The 18,535-nt window shown below is 50.9% G+C and overlaps 1 protein-coding gene across 1 annotated transcript in view; it reads left to right on the top strand.

Annotated features, from left to right (window-relative positions):
* The window catches only part of LOC144735821 (guanylate-binding protein 1-like), a 32,215-nt gene extending 20,496 nt beyond the window's left edge, over positions 1-11,719 (top strand). Inside the window, exons 6-11 of the mRNA XM_078618343.1 lie at positions 89-249; positions 429-548; positions 1,284-1,496; positions 2,838-2,940; positions 8,204-8,307; positions 9,075-11,719. Coding sequence (XP_078474469.1) covers positions 89-249; positions 429-548; positions 1,284-1,496; positions 2,838-2,940; positions 8,204-8,307; positions 9,075-9,248 — 875 coding nt within the window. The 3' untranslated portion in view covers positions 9,249-11,719. The remainder of the gene's footprint in view (positions 1-88; positions 250-428; positions 549-1,283; positions 1,497-2,837; positions 2,941-8,203; positions 8,308-9,074) is intronic.
* Positions 11,720-18,535: the final 6,816 nt, after the last annotated feature.

Genomic DNA, 18,535 nt, shown 5'->3' with positions numbered 1-18,535 from the left:
CCCGTGCCCCATGCCGCATCATCTCCCATGTCCCGTCTCATCTGTCTCATCTCCCATCTCCCGTGCACCCGGCCCCGCGTGCGCTCAGCGCTGGTGCGGCTGGTGGAGGAGTACGTGGGCGCTGAGCGCCGCCGCGCTGTGCCGTGCATCGAGAGTGCCCTGCGTGCCGTTCTCACCACCACCAATCGTGAGGCCAAGCAGGCCGCCATGACGCTCTACGCTGCCAGGATGGCCCAAGCCAACCTCGAGGTGCGTGCTTGGGGCTTAGAACCCGCCCCCCCCCCCCACTTCCCCCGACCTGCTCGCCAGTGTGGAAGAGTAGGACATCACGAACCCCCTCCTGGAGGATCTCTCCCTGTAGCACGCGGAGGAGGCAGCGACTCGAGGGAGTAATCGCAGGGCTGCGCCTCTTGCCTTGTCTCCTGCAGCTGCCGCTGCCCTTGCAGCTCATCAACGGGTACCACCAGCAGGCGGTGGAGCCGGCGGTGTGGCTCTACCACGAGCTCACCATGCTAGACCGTGACCACCTGCAGGAGAAGGAGCTGCTGGTGAGACGTGCTTCGTCCCCTTTCATCCACCGTTCATCCGCTCATCCATCTGTTCATTCGTCTGTGCCTTTGTTCGTCCGTTCACATGTCCATCAATTCATTCAATCAAGTCTTTGTTTTCTCTTTAGTTGAGCCAGACAGTGTTGCCACCTGTTTTGGCTTTTTCAGGATCGTCCCCTTTTTGAGGAGGCAGCTTCTGCCCTCTGGATATCTCTAACTCTTCCCGAGACATTACGAGTCCCGGGTTTTGTCGGTTATGTACTAATGCACAGCCAAAGTTCCCCGCTCTTTCCACACAGCACGCCGCACCTGAGCTACATCACCACTCCCTCATTTCCTTCGTTCACCATCCACGGCAGTGTCCACCTCCCTGCCACCCTCCCCCACTCTCCTCCCTACCTACCTACTTTGCATCCCTATTTTCTTCCCTCCCCTCCCTACCTTTCCCCTCCTCTCCTACCTCTCTTCTCTCCTCCCCTACTTCTCTCCTTCCCTTGCTACCTCCCTCCACCCCTCCCTTCCTAACTCTATCCTCTCCCTTCCCACCTCCATCCCCTCCCTCCCTCCATCACCTCCCTACCCTCCCTACCTCTTTGCTTCCCTTGCTACCTCCCTCCACCCCTCCCGTTCCTCACTCCCTCCCTCTCCTCCTACCTTCCTTCTCTCTCCTCCCTTTACCTCCCCCCTATCCTCCATAACCCTCCATCCCCTCACTCCCCCCCCCCACCCCATCAGGTGGAGCTGACGAGGGAATATGCGAAGCTGATCACGCGGAACAGCGAGGTGTCGTGGCAGCGCTGTGAGCGCCGGCTGCTGCAGCTCTACCAGCCCATCAGGGAGAAGGTGGACCGGCAGGAGCTGCACAAGCCTGGTGGCTACCGCAAGTTCCGTGCCCTCATCGACAAGGTGCACGACGACTACTATGAGGCGCAGACGCGCGAAGAGGAGGTGAGGACCCCCTGAAGACAGTTGCGTTTCCGTCACCGCTGCTCGTCCACCTGCGGCAAGGCCTCTAACGGAGGCCCCTTCTGGATGCAAGGCCTCTAGCGGAGATCTCGTCCGGTGGCAAGGAATCTAGCAGAGGTCCCATCTGATGGCAAGGCCTCTAGCAGAGGTCCCATCTGATGGCAAGGCCTCTGGTGGAGGTCTCTTCTGGTGGCAAGGCCTCTAGTGGAGGTCTCTTCTGGCTCCAAGGCCTCTAGCAGTGGTCTATTCTGGCGGCAAAGATCTCTAACGAAGGTCTATTCTGGCCGCAACGACTCTAGCGATGTCCTCTCCTGGCGGCAACGCCTCTAGCGGAGGTGTCTTCTGGCCACAATGCCTCTAGCGGTGGCCTCTTCTGAATGCAAGGCCTCTAGTGGAGGCCTCTGCTGGCAGCCCCTTTCACCAAACAGTGGTGCGAGCCAGCAATGGCAGGGCTGCACCTTTACCACCTGTGGAGGCGAGGGGGCGCCTTCACAGTGGAGCCAGACGTGTGTCCCCAAAAGAGGGACATGGGCGTTGGTTGATTTTAAGAAACCTGCACCATCGTTTCATTTCAACTGCCACGCCAGGAGATGGGATCAAAGCAGCGCACCTCTCGATCACGATTCCAGTGTGCCCATAACTACTGCACAGCGGCACGACTGCGAGGCCTGTAACAATAATAACATTTTCTGAGGGGGGGGTCCCATCTGGCCAGATCTCCTGAGTGCCTGAGCGATACAGGCGGGGCGGGCCAATGGTCACGTGAACACGCTGCCTCACGTGAACACACCGAGTCACGTGTGCATGCTGCATCACATGAATACGCTGCCATAGGTGGACCGTAGGTGCGTCACGTGAACACGCCTCAACGTGAACGTGCCACATCACGTGAACACACCACCATAGGAGAGCCGCAGGTGCGTCACGTGGACATGCCACGACGTGAACACTTCACATGAACTCACCACGTCACGTGCACACACCGCCACCATAGGTGAACTACTGTTACGTCACGTGAACACGCCGCCACCATAGATGAACCGCAGGAGCCGTCGACGGCTCACAGAGGAAAAGTTTGCAGTTCGCTCAATTTAGGTTTTTTTTGCCAATTACTCTCTCGCAATCGCAGCGTGGACTGAATCACTAAAACTTCACTTGGCGACACCGTCGGCGTTAAATGGGGGTTGGGATGGAATAAAAACATTTGAATTGGGTTCTCAAATGTTCAAATGGGATGCGGAGGCCGTCGTTCATTAAAGCAATGCCTCTGCGTTTTATTTTTCGATGCATTGTGCTCGTTTAATGTTTTTTTTTATTTCACAGCAGGAAAATGTCTACAAGCTGTTCATGGACCGCAGAGACATGGACGGGAAAGTCATTCTCAGGGCCGACAGGAACGTCACCGACGCGGAGAAAAACGAGATCGGTGAGAATTCATCTTTCTTCCTTTTTCTTTTACAATTTTTGCCGACAACAACAACAACAAAAACAATGAACAAGGCAGGTGCTCGAGGAAGCGTTGAAAGTGCGACGCGTGACATGAGTCCAACGGGAGGGGGGGCGAGGCGGCGAGGTGGGGGGTGGGGCCGTGGCTTGAGATGGCTCCTGCAAAGGGACACCCAACTTGTCCGCCGTCCAGCCCGGCAGGGATATGCTCCAGCGCGGATCGGATTGCTGCACCGGTGGAACTCGCACACGCACATACTCACACACGCACATACTCACACACGCACATGCTCACACACGCACATACTCACACACGCACATACTCACACACGCACATGTTCACACACGCACATACTCACACACGCACATGCTCACACACGCACATGTTCACACACGCACATACTCACACACGCACATACTCACACACGCACATACTCACACACGCACATACTCACACACGCACATACTCACACACGCACATGCTCACACACGCACATGCTCACACACGCACATACTCACGCACATACTCACACACGCACATGTTCACACACGCACTCGTACAAACGCTCCCACACACGGACACACGAGCACACACATACGCACACATGCGCACACGCTCACACGCACGACACACACGCGCTCACACGCGCGCATACACGTTCGCACACGTGCACACACATGATCACACGCAAAAAGACAGATCCCCGTGTAGCCTTAACAGATTGTGGGGCAAGTGCTGTTTGCGAGCACCTGTGAAGGCCGGAACGGCACACGAGGGGGTGGCTGGCCAACACCATGCCCTACCACACGCACATACTCACAAACACACGCACATGCAGATGCAGCAACAATAACAGCCGTCATTTGGCACTAAGCCGCAAGGCACTTTCTGTGCGTGCTGTGTTACTCAAAGTGCGAAGTCCAAAGATCCCCCGTGTAGCCTTAACAGACTATCGGGGCAAGTGCTGTTAGCGAGCACCTATGAAGGCCGGCACGGTGCGCGATGGGGTGGTGTGGTCGCCTTTGTCTCCCTCGTGGCAATGCTTTACAAATCACACCCTGTACTCATTTGAGGCCGAGTCGACTTAGAGGAGGCCCCAGGACCAGTTTCATGTGAAGGAGATAATGCCGATCCCCATGATCTCAGCAGTGCCAGCCCAGCCACCTCTGAAACCAGGAGTGTATTTTCTGAGATGTGGCTGCGATGGCCAAGGGTCAAGAAGCTCCTGGCTGGGAGCGTCTGGGTGCCACATGGGTTTAGGTCTTTGGGCGTAAGAGAGTCAAGGAGGGGTGTGTGGGGGGGGGGGTCACGTGACTCGCTGACTCGGGGTGGCCTTAACACTGAGCCAGAGCCTCAGAGCCAGCACGGATTAGAAGCTCAGGGGATCGAATCCCGCTCACAACCGACCCAAGGCTAACTCGGGTTCACAAGTGTAGCGAGATTTTAATAGCCTCGTCCCCGTAACCAATTAATCCATCGTATTAGGTTGTTTTTTTTATTCACTATCTTTGGCCGATTCCATCACTGAGAATTAAAAATGTAGCTTTTTTTCTTTATTTAAATCTGGTGCTCTCGGGGTGGGGGGAGGGGGTGTGGGGGGCGGCCCTGGGCAGCTGCCTCGTGTCTTGATGGCAATGATCGCCTCGGTTAATCTTAGCACGGAGCGGCGTAAGTGAATCCCGACCGTGGTTACGCTCGCTCATACCTGGCCACGTGCCCCGGTCATCCAGCCCCACCTCCCCCCCTCCCCCCGCAAATTCACCACCCTCCCTCTTTCTCTCTCTCTATCTTATTGACATTTTCAAAATATTATTTTCGTCCTCTCAATGCAAAGTCGGCCCATAATTGTCACCGTGGTCGACAACATGAGTGTACCGCTTTTCTGCGGTAGTCACAACGGGAAAGACTCGCACCGCCCCCCCCACCCACCCACCATAGGAATGTAGAATTTCCACCACTGGCTTCAGGGCTAAAAGTGGAATATGAGCAACTGCCTCGTCTACGCTCATTTGAGCAAGAGATCGCTTTCACACTTTGTAGTTAATCCCAGGCGCCGCGTAATGACATGAACAATCCATTTGGATCGCGCAAACCAGAGCAACCCCGCGTGTTCTGGAGCGAACCAGTGCGGCGGATATCAGAGAGCAACCTCTGAGATCCATTCCAGGTTCAAAATACCTCTGGGCCACACAGCGCACAGGAGAGTAATGTTAAATCGCGTGAAACTCAAACTGACGTTTTAAGTCTCGACAGCTGGAAGTTAGAACAACTTAAGTGTAAACCCAGATTTTACGTGGTGCTTTTACTTATTTCATTTTGAATGTGAATTCATTGGTGCATGGGCTGAGATCATCAACTCACTGCACACTTGAGACGCATGCCAGTTCAGTCACATGCAGTGGCTGGATTCTGATCCCAGGATCTCAGCGGTGTCGGCTCAGCGTCTCTCGGTCACCTGGGCCACTTTCCCCAATTCAGAATCATAATATTTATTTATGCCGGAGGAATCCGAAGAGCTACAAAGCTCGTTCTTTCTCATCTGCGCCCACGTCCTCTCCTTGCTCATACGAGACTCGTCTTCATTGGCTGCGAACCATAAGCGGAGCGGTGGGCATTCCACATTTCTATGCCGGGAGCCAGAGAGGTTTTAGGCGCTTCCCACAACGCCGGGCGCATTTTGTTGGGAGGGATTGTTGTTTGCCGAGTCAAAAAACCCCATCCGACGATTTGAGCTTGTAGGTAAAGAGGCAAAACGTGCAGCCTCGCAATCGCCTCTCTAAACCCCACCCTGGTCTGCGAACTGAATACTCCAGACACGCAGCGCAAAACCGGCCGCACGCGAAAATGAAATTCGTCTTTGAATATTAAAGGTCGCTTTCATTCTTATCTCTTAAGCCCCTCTCCACCGGAACATGATTGATGTAACGGGCGGTGACATTGAACAAAGTGGGGGGGGGGAGGCAGTGTTTGACTGCAGCGATGGAGCTGGCAGAGGACAATGTCGCTCACGGCCTGATGATGGTAGCCAGAGATTTAATTTCTTTATTTTTTTGCCTGGTCTGTCTGTACGCCTCTCGCTATGGCTGTGACGACTTATCAACGTGCTTACTCTGGTCTACCAGCGGCCAAGAGGGTAAGAAACATGTTGAAGTACAGCCCTGAAATTCCCGCCACAGCTGTCGGCAAGGCCCCTCTGTAGGGAATGTTTGGCCTACTCTTCCACGTGGTGCCAGACGTCTCGGAGGAATAGGTGCGAGAGTACTCACGGTTCACCCCACGACGATGACCTTGCCGATAGACTCATAGCGCCGTTTTCATTCGCGCTGCTGCTGTGGATGGAGGAGAGGCCGATGGAGATTTAAGAACGCCGCGTGCGGTTGTTTCAGCTGCCACGCGGGGACGTCCAGCGCGGAACTGGCGACCTCTGCGCTAAGCATCACCAACCACGGCAAACCGGGAGGAATATTCAGCGAGGAATGAAGCCCTGGACGACAGAGGGAGGGGCAAAAATGAAATAAGTTGGGGAAAAAATGGACTGGTCAGCGGAATGTGTTTCCAATTACTATGATTACAAGGGTAGAATCTGTTCTAACTGTGGGGTCATTTCTTTTAAATATCTCGGGTGAATCTTACCTCTCCGAAGCTAATGAGCAAATCTTTGGACGAGCCCTTGGACCAATCTTAAATGGATCCACGGCTAGTGAGCAAGTACCACAGACTAATTTGTAAAGAACGGTCCCCTGGCCATGACATTTAATTACCCATCGCCCATAGAAAATACCCACAGGCATAAAAATACGAAAGATGCCCACAGATATAACTCCCGCCCCCCCCCCCCCCCACATTTCTTTAAAAAAGTGCTGTTAAATGTATTGTATCACAGAAAAGGGGAATTGTAGTGATAATAACAATGCATTTTATTTTTAATCAACGCAGGAAATCCTCGTTGAGTCCCAGGACTCTGCTGAGGGGAGTTCAGCCGTGAGCCGTTTGGGCCGTTAGAAAATCCATAATCGATTGTTTTCGTTTTTTCGTGGTTAGATCGCGCAAATATAAATGTCGTCATTAAACACGCCTACCACCAGAACCCGACGAAGCCGATTAGTTAAGGTTCGTCACGGAAAGATAACGTGCCAAATTCGTTACTCGTTCAGCACCAACCGTTGTGTGTGTGTGTGTGTTGGAGAGTAAACCCACAACATTCAACAATTCGAGTACTACTACGACCGGCATCATCAGGCGACAGCCAGAGTAGGAGAAAACCTCACGCACGCCGAGGGAGGAGGGCACGCTCATGACGCGCGTGCAGATTCGTTTTTATTTTTTGGGGGCTCACGGAAGCGATTGTGCACGTGAACACGCCACGGGCCTTTTGCGAGTCTGTGGCTGGATCGAGTGCCCTCTCCATATTCCACCGCGCTGGTCAGCGTGACGTTGGGAAGCCATACATGTGGGAGAATAGCTTACAACTAATTTGTTTTATTTTTATTTTACCAGGTAAGACCCACTAGGCTATAGAGATTGTTTTCAGATGCGACCTGGCTATCATCAATGATAGCTCAACAAAGTGGCTTATCACGTGAACATTTTTATAGCGGCCAAATACTCTAAACGCGCGACGTTGATTCTAAATGTGAAGGGGAAAAACCGGAGTGCCCAGAGGATAAATCCAGGCGGCCGCGGGAAGAGAGTGAGACACAAACTCCAAATATGCAACGGGCTTCAGGGTCGGGATCGAACCCACCAAATCTTGCATACCAGGGGAGGTAGGTAACATCTCGCCACCGCGGCGCCCGCAGAACAATACTGTACATCGATATATACAGTGCACTTCCGTCTGCGGCCCACAGCGTGGCCCTACAGCGTGGCCCTACAGCGTGGCCCTACAGCGTGGCTCTAGAACGTGGCCTACAGCGTGGCCCTACAGCGTGGCCCTACAGCGTGGCCCTACAGCGTGGCTCTAGAACGTGGCCTACAGCGTGGCCCTACAGCGTGGCCCTACAGCGTGGCCCTACAGCGTGGCTCTAGAACGTGGCCTACAGCGTGGCCCTACAGCGTGGCCCTACAGTGGTCTATAACTCCACACGGCGGTCACCCATCCAAAGCGCTATCCAGTTTCGCTCCCTTGCTTAACTTCCGAGGATCTGTCGAGACCGGCCGCATTGCTGGTCTCAGGCCACTGTGCCGACTCTGTCGCATGCGGCTCTCTGCGACTGTTGTCGTTTGCGTTTTGGTTTGGCAGTGAGCGACGAGCGGAGCAAGCGCCAGGAGCGGGATCAGAGGGCGACTGCGGAGCGGGACATTCAGAATGAGATCAAGATGCAGGCCATCAAGAACGAAACCCAGGTGCCTCCTTCGTCCTGCCACCCCCCCTCACCCCCCCCCCCCCACACACACACACCAACCACCCTTTACATTTCATCATCAGCAGCAGTGATTGATCCGCTGCTGGATGAAGGCCGCTCCGAGCCGTCGCCATCTCTCTCACGATCCTCGTGACATAACAACGAGCCTCGCGCGAGCCGGTCTCGCCGTTCCATCTCCTTCGTGGCACGTCGGCTCAGATGCGGTTCCATTTCTCGTCTGCCACCCTGTGGCCCACAGCGTGCCACTACAGTGGTCCTATAACACCGCACGGCGGTCGCCCATCCAAAACACGACGCGGTTCCACTCACTGCTCAGCGTCGGAGATCCGTCGAGATCGGCCGCATGGTCAGGATCGAAATCACAACCTCCTTGCATACCAGGCAAGGGAGATAACGTCTCACCACCGCCCCCAAGTGCGCCGTTTTCGCGAACAACAACAATAATGATAATTGTTTTTTTACCATTCTATCTGGCAACAAAACTGACACCTTTTTTTACAAGGAGTCATGTTTGCATAGACCACAATACCTGCAGTCATAATGCAAACAAAAAACATAACTCTGACTGCAGGTATTGTGGTCTATGCAAACATGACTCCTTGTAAAAAAAGGTGTCAGTTTTTTTGCCAGATAAAAGGGTAAAAAAAAACCAATTATCATATTTTTTACTGGCAAATGAGGTTCCAATGGTGTAAACAACAATAATAACAACAATGAACATCCGCGCGCGCGTGGCGAGTCCCGCAGGTGGCCGAGGAAGCGTTCGTGAGCAAGAGCCACGACGTGGAGCAGCTGATAGCGCAGGATCTGGAGGAGGAGCGCCAGCAGCACAGCCGCATGCTCAGAAAGTTCATCCACGAGCTGGAGCCGCTGCTGGAGGAGGCCCTCAACATGTTCCTGCTGCTGCTGCTGTCGCCCTGATGGGGCGGCGGGTCGGGGGGTGCGGCCACGCCACGGAGGGGTGGGGTGACGGCGGCGGTGGTGATGGCACGGCCTGGGGAAATGAGCAGCTGCAAGGCCTGGGCCTGACACGTCCACACTATTCAACGCATTGCGTCCGTTAACTTTTTTTTTAACTTCACGTTGCGCGCAAAATTATTGTGGCCATTTTTTTTGTTCGTGGTCACGACGACGCCCGCCATTGTAGTAGGTCGGTTCTTGGCGCCACCGGAATTCGATTCCATCTCCCGATGGCGCCGGGATTAGAAACGACGGGGTAGGGGGGTGGGGCTCAGCGAGTTCCTTACACAGATGCCCTCTCCTCCGCCCACCCCAGCGGTGTGAATGGGCACGCTATGGTTGGTCGGTCGGTCAGCAGGTGCGGTGGGTTAAAGCGTGGGTAACTGCTGCCTCTGGTCAGCATAGCAGAGTATGCCAAGTGCCCCCTCTGGGTCACACAGTAGAGGGCACCGATATCCCGCCTATTCTGCCACATAAGAGCAACGTTCGCGACATGACGGTCGAACCGATATATTATCAGAGTATGTTTTTTGTTTGCATTCTGACCACAAGCATTGTGGCTAATGTCGACATGATTCCTTGTAAAAGGTTTCAGTTTGGTGTTTTAACATCTTAACACAGCTGTTTTGTTGCCAGAAAAAAGGGGAAAGCCCTATTATCACGACATATTTAATCATACGAGATGAAATTCAGACAAATTAAGTGCGGCACCCAATTTTAAAGTGATGGCGGTTTTTTTTGTCACGTAATTTGTATTTTTAGATTAAGGGTTCCAGTCATTGACGGTCGGGCTGAGACCAATACCCTCGATTGCCCCCCCTTTCGAGAACCCAGTTTGAAACACGGGTTCGGCCGAAAAACCCAGCCACCCTAACCGCCAAGGCCCTCTCCATGGTGGCGCCAACAACCCGGCACCCTCTCTGACCTCTGACCTCCGAGCCAAGCACGGGGAGAGGGGAAGGGGGGGGTAATCGGGCATCGTGTTATCATCATTATAATTATTTTGGCTCGTGAAACATCGTACCGGATGCACGGGTGTTTTTTTGTGTGTGTGCTGTTGTTGTTGTTGTTGCGTGTTGTGGCGCAATAGTTATTTATCATATTTATTCCTGAGGTGTGCCGTGTCCGCTTTGAATCCCGGCTGCTGCAACTGCTGCTGCTGCTGCACCTCGTGACCGAATGTTGGGTTGAAGAGTAGGAACGAGGCGGCGTTGTTGGGAGACCACGGAATGATCGCGAGGGTGTTTTTGTTTTTGTTGTTGCGACGATGTGAAGGGCAATCAACCGATAACGGGATGCGAAGGAGTTCGCCAGCATCATAGCCGTCGTAGTAGTAATAGTTATTATTGTGTTAGCATTTATAGGACGTTGAGTGGTGCCACCACGGTGGCGAGATGGTAGATACCTCGCCCGGCACATGGGAGGTCGTGGGTTCGATCCCCTCCTGGACGCCAGTATATTTAGAGTTTGCGCATCTCTCTCTCTCCGCCCGTGGTCTCGTGGATTTTTTTTCTGGTCCTTCAGGTGTATCCCTCCACATTTATAATCAGCAGGCGTTTAGCGTATTTTTGGCTGATATACATTTCCACGTGATAAGCCACTTCGTTGAGCTATCCTTTGTGATACCAACCTTACCTGGTAAAATAACATAACAAAAAAATATAGTGAAGTCAGCATCTCAAAGCAGCGCCTTCTATCACATCTCAATTGAATCATTCAAAGGGCACCCCCCCCCCCCCACACCTTGGCAGCTGTCCCTGTGCAGCACAATGTGACTCAGCATCTGGCCCTGCCAAGTAGCCATTAGTCGTGCCAGTAGGGCGTCGATTGCTCCTGCTGCTGCTACAGCCGTGTTTATTCCCCCCGCTGAGCAATTTAGCGGAGTAATTGTTCCCAACTTGGTACGAGTGAACTCGGAGGGCAGGGAAAATGATGATGCTAATGAATCATGTGAAGCTGCGCAACGCTGTGCCGTCACGCGGTGTTCAGAGAGAGAGGGCGACTCAGAAAGAGAGAGAGAGGACGACTCGGTGAGAAAGGATGATTCAGAGAGGACGACTCAGAGAGAGAGGGCGACTCAGAGAGAAAGAGGGAGAAAAGACGACTCGGAGAGAGAGGACGACTCGGAGAGAGAGAGGACGATAGGTGAGAAAGGATGATTCAGAGAGGACGACTTAGAGAGAGAGGGCGACTCAGAAAGAGAGAGAGAACGATAGGTGAGAAAGGATTATTCGGAGAGGACGACTCGGAGAGAGAGGACGACTCGGAAAGGATGACCCAGAGAGAGGGGACGACTCAGAGGCGCCAGAAGGAGGAACCCAAGATGAGCGAGAAGGCAGCAGCAGCAGTCACGTGGTAATGACGAGGAGCCGCCTCTACCAACACTTGCCCAAGCTCTGCGGCCCTCTATATATTAAAATGTTTTCAGCCAATGAATGAGTGCGTTTGCATTTGATGGTCATGGTTACACGCTTTGTTATCTTGCCAATCAATTAAGAAAACGTACCCCAGTGGTGCACTCGCTGCGTTCTAAACGCCGGCGACGGAGTATCGAATTCCTGGCCCTTGGCTCGCACAAGTCCGAAGTAACATCATGCCCGTGGCGCGACAACTTTAGTTGGTTGTCTTTGTCAGGTGGCGATATGTTAACCACCTCTCCTGGTATACATGGAGGTCGTGGGTTCGATCCCGACCCTGACGCCGGTTGTATATTTGGAGGTTGCGTGTCTCTCTCCCTCCCCGTGGATTTTTTTTCCGAACCCTCCGGGTTTTTCTCCCTCCACATTGAGAATTAACATCACGCGTTCCGCATATTTGGCTGCTGTAAATTTCCACGCGATAAGCCGCTTGGTTGAGCTCTCATCGGTGATAGCCAGCTCGCTTCTGAAAAAGAGCTACATTGTAGCTCAGTGGGGTTTTTCCTGGTAAAATAAGACGTAGTTTAGTTTGTTTAGGTGGTGGATGGTTATGTTTTAAAAATACACGCCTTCCACACGACTATCTAACCCAAAAAACTGTCTCACCCAAAAGAAATCAAGTATGAGTCACGATATCTGTGTTCTAAATTCGACGATTAACGACAACAGGACTGACTCGTGCCTGAGATCAGCAGGCGCGTTCAAAAGCCATGACGCAATCCCCCACCACCATGTGACTGCACAACAACGTGCACTGGTTTGTCTCGAACGGTCGCACCCTAGAGGCTATTACGTATTGTTAAATGTTCGAGACCGTGAGCGTAACGATGCCCTAATCCACATCATCGTCGTTACGCTCACGGTCTCGAACATTTAACGCTGTAGGGGGCGCACTCCGTCTTCGCAAAAATGTTGAAAACAAATCTTTTGCCACCAGTAGGGTGGGTGTGTGGTGGGCAAGGCACCAGCATGCCAATGTAAGTGTAGTATCAACGATTCAGAGACAGAGGCTCTAGGAGGCACTTTCTTCACGAACAACTTTCACAGTCTCGTCCGCACACTCTCCACAGTAGCTTAGCCTCGCCTGTACACAACATCAGCCGTCTAACACTGACGGCGCTGACTGAGATAGCCAACTACTCTCCTACCCAGCGCAATATTTAGCGGAGACGTTTAGCGACGACGGCGACGAGGCGACAGCAACGACGAGGCGAGTCCACTCCCAGAACCGGCAGCCCCGAGCCCCCCGCTCTCGGCTCATTTTATGCTCAGAGCGCGGCCTGGCTCCGCCCTGACCACGCCTCCCTTCTCGAACCCGCTAGCAGGTTCCAGGGGCCTCCAGATGGGGTCCTCCGTGACCCTTGACCTAGTTCCTCCCCTCTGCCAACACCACGTGATCACGCTCACCGGCGTGTGTATTATCTGTCCACCACAGTTGCCGCTGCTGTCCATCAGCCAGCGCTATGACACGACACAAGTTAAATTTCGATTTAAAGCTTCCGTGACTGCAGGAATTCATATTCTTGGTTCTTTCGGTAAAGTCACGTAGAAGGGAAATAATAAAATAATAAAATTTGAAAACAATAAGATTCTCACGACGTTTCGACTGCAACACAAGCAATCGTCATCAGGTGTGAAATCCACGGCAAGAAAATGTGAAAAAAGTGACGATTTTTTTCTTAAGGTCAGCACCACGGACAGCGATTTGGCAGTTGGCCAGATGGACGAGTCCCTCTATGTTCGGAAAAGAGGAGGGGAGAGAAGAAGATAATGGAATGCGGTCTGAAAGTCACCGTAAGCGTACTACACAAGTGATGCTACTTCGCGGATTTTTTATCTGGGTGAGAGCCCTCTCGAGGGCTGTGCGAGAGGTTTAACGCTCAGCTGTTCAGTGCAGCGAATATAACACCGTGATTGAGATCCAACCTTAAGATAACGTCTGTAAACGAAAATAAATTCGCATGTATAATGGCATCCAATCTGTTATTCTACGTGTAAATCACTTAATTCAACAATGTAATACGATGAAGGTGAAATATTTGGATATGAAGAAGATGAAAAATTCATCTTCTACAGCCCTTTGTCAATCCACTGCTGGATGAAGGCCTTGCTCACACTGTGTCACTCGCAGAGGGGTTGTTTTGACCATACTTCACCACGCTGGTCCGTGCTGCTTCGTGAAGGAAGTGGGATGGCGAAACCAAAAATAACCCACGCACTGATATCACACGTGTTATCACTCCCACAGTGATATCAACCAGACATTGAGATCACTCCCACGAGGAAATCGCTCCCACAAAGATATCATTCCCATAAACATAACCACTCCCACAATGATACCAGCCCCAATATGACATCACTCCCACAGTGATATCAACCACACATTGAGATCACTCCCACGAGGAAATCACTCCCACAATGATATCACCTCCAATATGACACCACCCCCACAATGGTAATCACTCGCATGTTGATGAGTCGATGCCAATCGGGTCGCTTGGGGGTTGCTGACCGCCGCGTCGCCGCTCCACGCCCAGAAGCGCAGTGACCGCGAGTGCCTTGCAGGCGTCAAAGTGATCAGCGGCGTTCACGCGACGGTTGGCACGCGCACGCGCACGCACGCACGCGCACGCACGCGCGTCCCTAAACAATGCACAGCCTGCCCACGAACGGCAGGCGAGCGCGCTGTGCCAGCTCACACGCCCAGCAGGTGTCGACATCAACACGCACGCGACCTCGACTGAACCCCCGGCTACTCGTTCCCTTCGCCACTTCACTCACTCACTCGTACGCATGCCTATTCGTTAATTAAACCATTCGTTCACGTGAATATGCATTAGTTCAACCATTCATTCACGCGCCTATTCGTTAATTAAACCATTCGTTCACGTGAATATTCATTAATTCAACCATTCATTCACACGCCTATTCATTATTTCAACCATTCATTCACGCGCTTATTCATTAATTCAACCATTCGTTCACATGCCTATTCATTGATTCAACCATTCGTTCACGTGCCAATTCATTAATTCAACCATCTCTTCACGTACCTATCTATTAATTTACTCAGGAATTCACATGTCCACAAATTCACTCGCTCACGCGCCCATTCATTCGCATGCCTTTCAATTATTTCACCCATTCACATGCCTACTCGTTCACTCACTCGCACGCCCACCAATGCATTCACTCAATCACATGCCTATCCATTCATTCATGCAATCACATATACAGCCAACCATTCATCGTGCCCATCCATTCCCTCGCAGACTCACGCGTCCACGCGTTCATTCACTCTTCCACACGTCTATCCATAACAAGTATAAACGTACCCATTTGCTCTCGCGTTCTTCCATCCGACCATTCAACTTCCTCGCCTATCCAACCGTTACCTCATTTATTCATCAATTCAACTCCCATTCATGCATTCGCTCACAAGACAAAGATCCCCCATATAGCGAGGGGATGGGTGGCCAGCACCACGCCCGACCGCACCAGGTACTAATTTGGGACTGAGTCGACCTAGGGGAGGCCTAGGACCGGTTCAGATAATAATTAATCACTGGGTGTTGGCCGTGATCGGAAATCGAACTCGGGTCACCGGGTTCGTAGCGCAGCGTAGCGCTAACCGCTACACTACCGCTCCGGTATCATCCATTCACCCATTCACACACACACACACTATTCATTAACTCATTCACATACCTACCCAGCCACTCACTCACTCACTCACCCATATGCCTATATCTCTGAATTCATTCACTCGTTATCACGACAATGCATCCATTGACACACCTTCGCTTTGAAAGAAGAAGAAAAAAACTAATTTTAATTTAATGTCTACGCCGAGGGACGCGCACGTGTGCAGGCGGCAAGCAGCTGTCGGCTTATCTCTGTGGTTAACATTCTCCACAACGAACCGAGTGATTGTGTTGCGTTATGCGCGACGCGTCGCGCCATTCAAAGCTTACGTCAGAGAGTTATCATTTGTGTCTGCGTCTGTGTTGAGTTTGTTGTCCATTCCCCGCACCTCCGATCGGCTCCGTGCCGTGCGAAAGAACTTCGACATACGTACGTGAATCATTTGCACAAATGGATGATGATAATAACATATTTACGTGAACATAGCCGCTATATAGGATCCCGCTAGATTGGAATTGTTGCTATTATGGGAGACCTTTTTTGTTGTTACTAATATCAAAATATGATGAATAAGAATAGGTTTACCCTTTCTGGCAATTGGACAGGAGGTGTTAAAATTTTCAAACACCAAATAAATTCATTTTCCAAGGCATCAAGTCTGCATTAAGCACACAAGGCGGTTGTGGTGAACATGCAAACAGACACGCTCTGGTAATAACTGCGTTAAAGTCACGTAGAAGGGGAATAATACAATAATAAAAATAAAACATAATAAAATAATTCTCACGACGTTTCGGCCACAACGCAAGCAGCCGTCCTCAGGTGAAGAACAGGTCTGTCGGAAAGACAGAGTCTGTATGAGTGATACAAAGACAGCGTCTTTCCGACAGACCTGTTCTTCACCTGAGGACGGCTGCTTGCGTTGTGGCCGAAACGTCGTGAGAATTATTTTATTATGTTTTATTTTTATTATTGTATTACTTCCCTTCTACGTGACTTTACCGAAAGAACCAAGAAGATGAATCCCTGCAGTCACGAAAGCTTTAAATCGAAATAATAACACATTTATGTGAACATACCCGCTATATAGGATCCCGCTAGATCGGAATTGTTGCTATTATGGGAGACCTCTTTTTTTGCTAGTATCAAAATATGATGAATAAGAATAGGTTTTACCCTTTCTGGCAATTGGACAGGGTGTTAAAATTTTTAAACACCAAATAGATTCATTTTCCAAGGCAGTTGTGGTGAACATGCAAACAGACACGCTCTGGTAAAATCTGCGTTGTCTTCGAAACTGATTGACCAACTCCAGGTGTTTTGATATTATCAGAGCATGTGTTGTTTTAGATTTGAAGCTTTCGTGACTGCACGGATTCATACTCTTTGTTTTTTCGGTAAAGTCACATAGGTAAAAAATAAATTAAATGGAAATAACTAAATTAAATAACGACGTTTCGGGCGCAACACAAGCGTCCGTCATCAGGTGGGAAAGCATGTCCTACTGCTGTCTGTTTATATTCTTTCAAATCTTTGACGCTTAATATCTTCGGATCTACGAGACCAAGCGAGCTGAAATTGTGTACATAGGCTCGTAGTCGTCTCGCGTGACAATTCAAGATTTAATTTAAATAACCGATCCAGGTCTCGCCGATCCTGAACCACTTTGCGTGTTTTTTTTGTGTGCTACAAATGTGAGTGCGCTATTTCAAATAGATTAGAATAATTTTCCATACAATAATGAACAATTGTTATTGTCTGGATTGAGATCTTAGAACGAATGTTTATATATGCAAATTGTTTTTTGAACAAGATTAATAATAAAAAAAATAGATACAAAAAACTCGTTTTTTTCAATGCACATACTTTTATTTGTACTTAAAAGTTTGAAAATATATTATTTTGACCCCAGCATTAATCAAATGTTAATGTGCTCAATAAAAGTTGGTGGCTTGCATCAAGAAAATGAAACATCGAAAGGAAGCCATCCACTTTCATTGAGCACAGCATTAATTGATTGATTCTGGTGGAGATCAAATAATTAATTTTCAAACTTTTGAGTGCAAACAATAGTGTGTGTCCATTGAAAAGCCTGTTTCGTACCTGTTTGTTTTCGCACCTGTTGTCTTGGATGAACCATCCATGGCCCCTGGCTCTCCTGGAGAAGGAGATAACAGCAAAAATATTGAACTCCACCCTGTTGCATCCATATGGGATAGCGTGTTTCCCCCTCACTCGCACGCGTTGGTTTGGACCGGGTGCCACGGTTTCCTCCCAAATGCAAGCACTCAGTAATTGGCCGACAACGCCTTCATATACATTCAGACGTATGCGTGATACATTGAGATGTATGCGTGATACATTGACGTGTATGCGTGATACATTGATGTGTGTGTGATATATTGAGATGTATGGGTGCCCGTGTTGTTGTTGTTGTTGCAAAAGCCGGCACGCAGACGCCGGACGAAAGGAGATTTGACGTGGATACAAACGGAGCATCATCCATCTCATCCCGCACCCCCCCCCCCCCGCTTGCTCTGTTATCCCCACCGTGAATGCGGTTTTTGTCCCTTGAGACCACGGCTCAGTGCAGCTCGTCGATTCACATCGTCAAGGCGGCCAAATCAACCAGTTGTTGTCGTCAATTCTGGGGGCGGTGACACGGCGGGGGAGGGTGTGGGGGGGGTAGACCGCCACCCCACAGAGGAAGCGAGTCGCGCGTGTTTTGGCGGCTTCCGCTTTCCCACGGCCGCCCTGGTTAATACTACTACTGATACGGGTGAATTGTCGCCGTGCGTTTGTGTGCAATTCGTACATTGACCCGAAACCACAACAAAACACTTTTACGCACCGAGCCCACTTCACTCGGAGTGGGGCATTAAAGATCCCGTGACGCCATTCGCAAGAGAATCAGAATATGTAGCTATACTGGAGGAATCCGATTAGCTATAAAGCTCCAGTTGGTGTCCCGGTCCAAATATACTCAACATTGCCCATAGACTCAACACTGCACAATAGACTCAACACTGCCCATAGATTCAACACTGCCCTATAGACTCAACACTGCCCATAGACTCAACACTGTCCATGGACTCAACACTGCCCATAGACTCAATATTGTCCATAGACGCAGCACTGCCCATAGACTCAACACTACCCATAGACTCAACACTGCCCATAGACTCA

Source organism: Lampetra planeri, chromosome 57 (genome assembly GCF_965212315.1).
Source record: "Lampetra planeri chromosome 57, kcLamPlan1.2.h2, whole genome shotgun sequence".
In the NCBI taxonomy this organism is placed as follows: Eukaryota; Metazoa; Chordata; class Hyperoartia; order Petromyzontiformes; family Petromyzontidae; genus Lampetra; species Lampetra planeri.
Note: the sequence above shows the minus strand (reverse complement) of the source record. Positions and strands in the feature narration are given on the sequence as shown.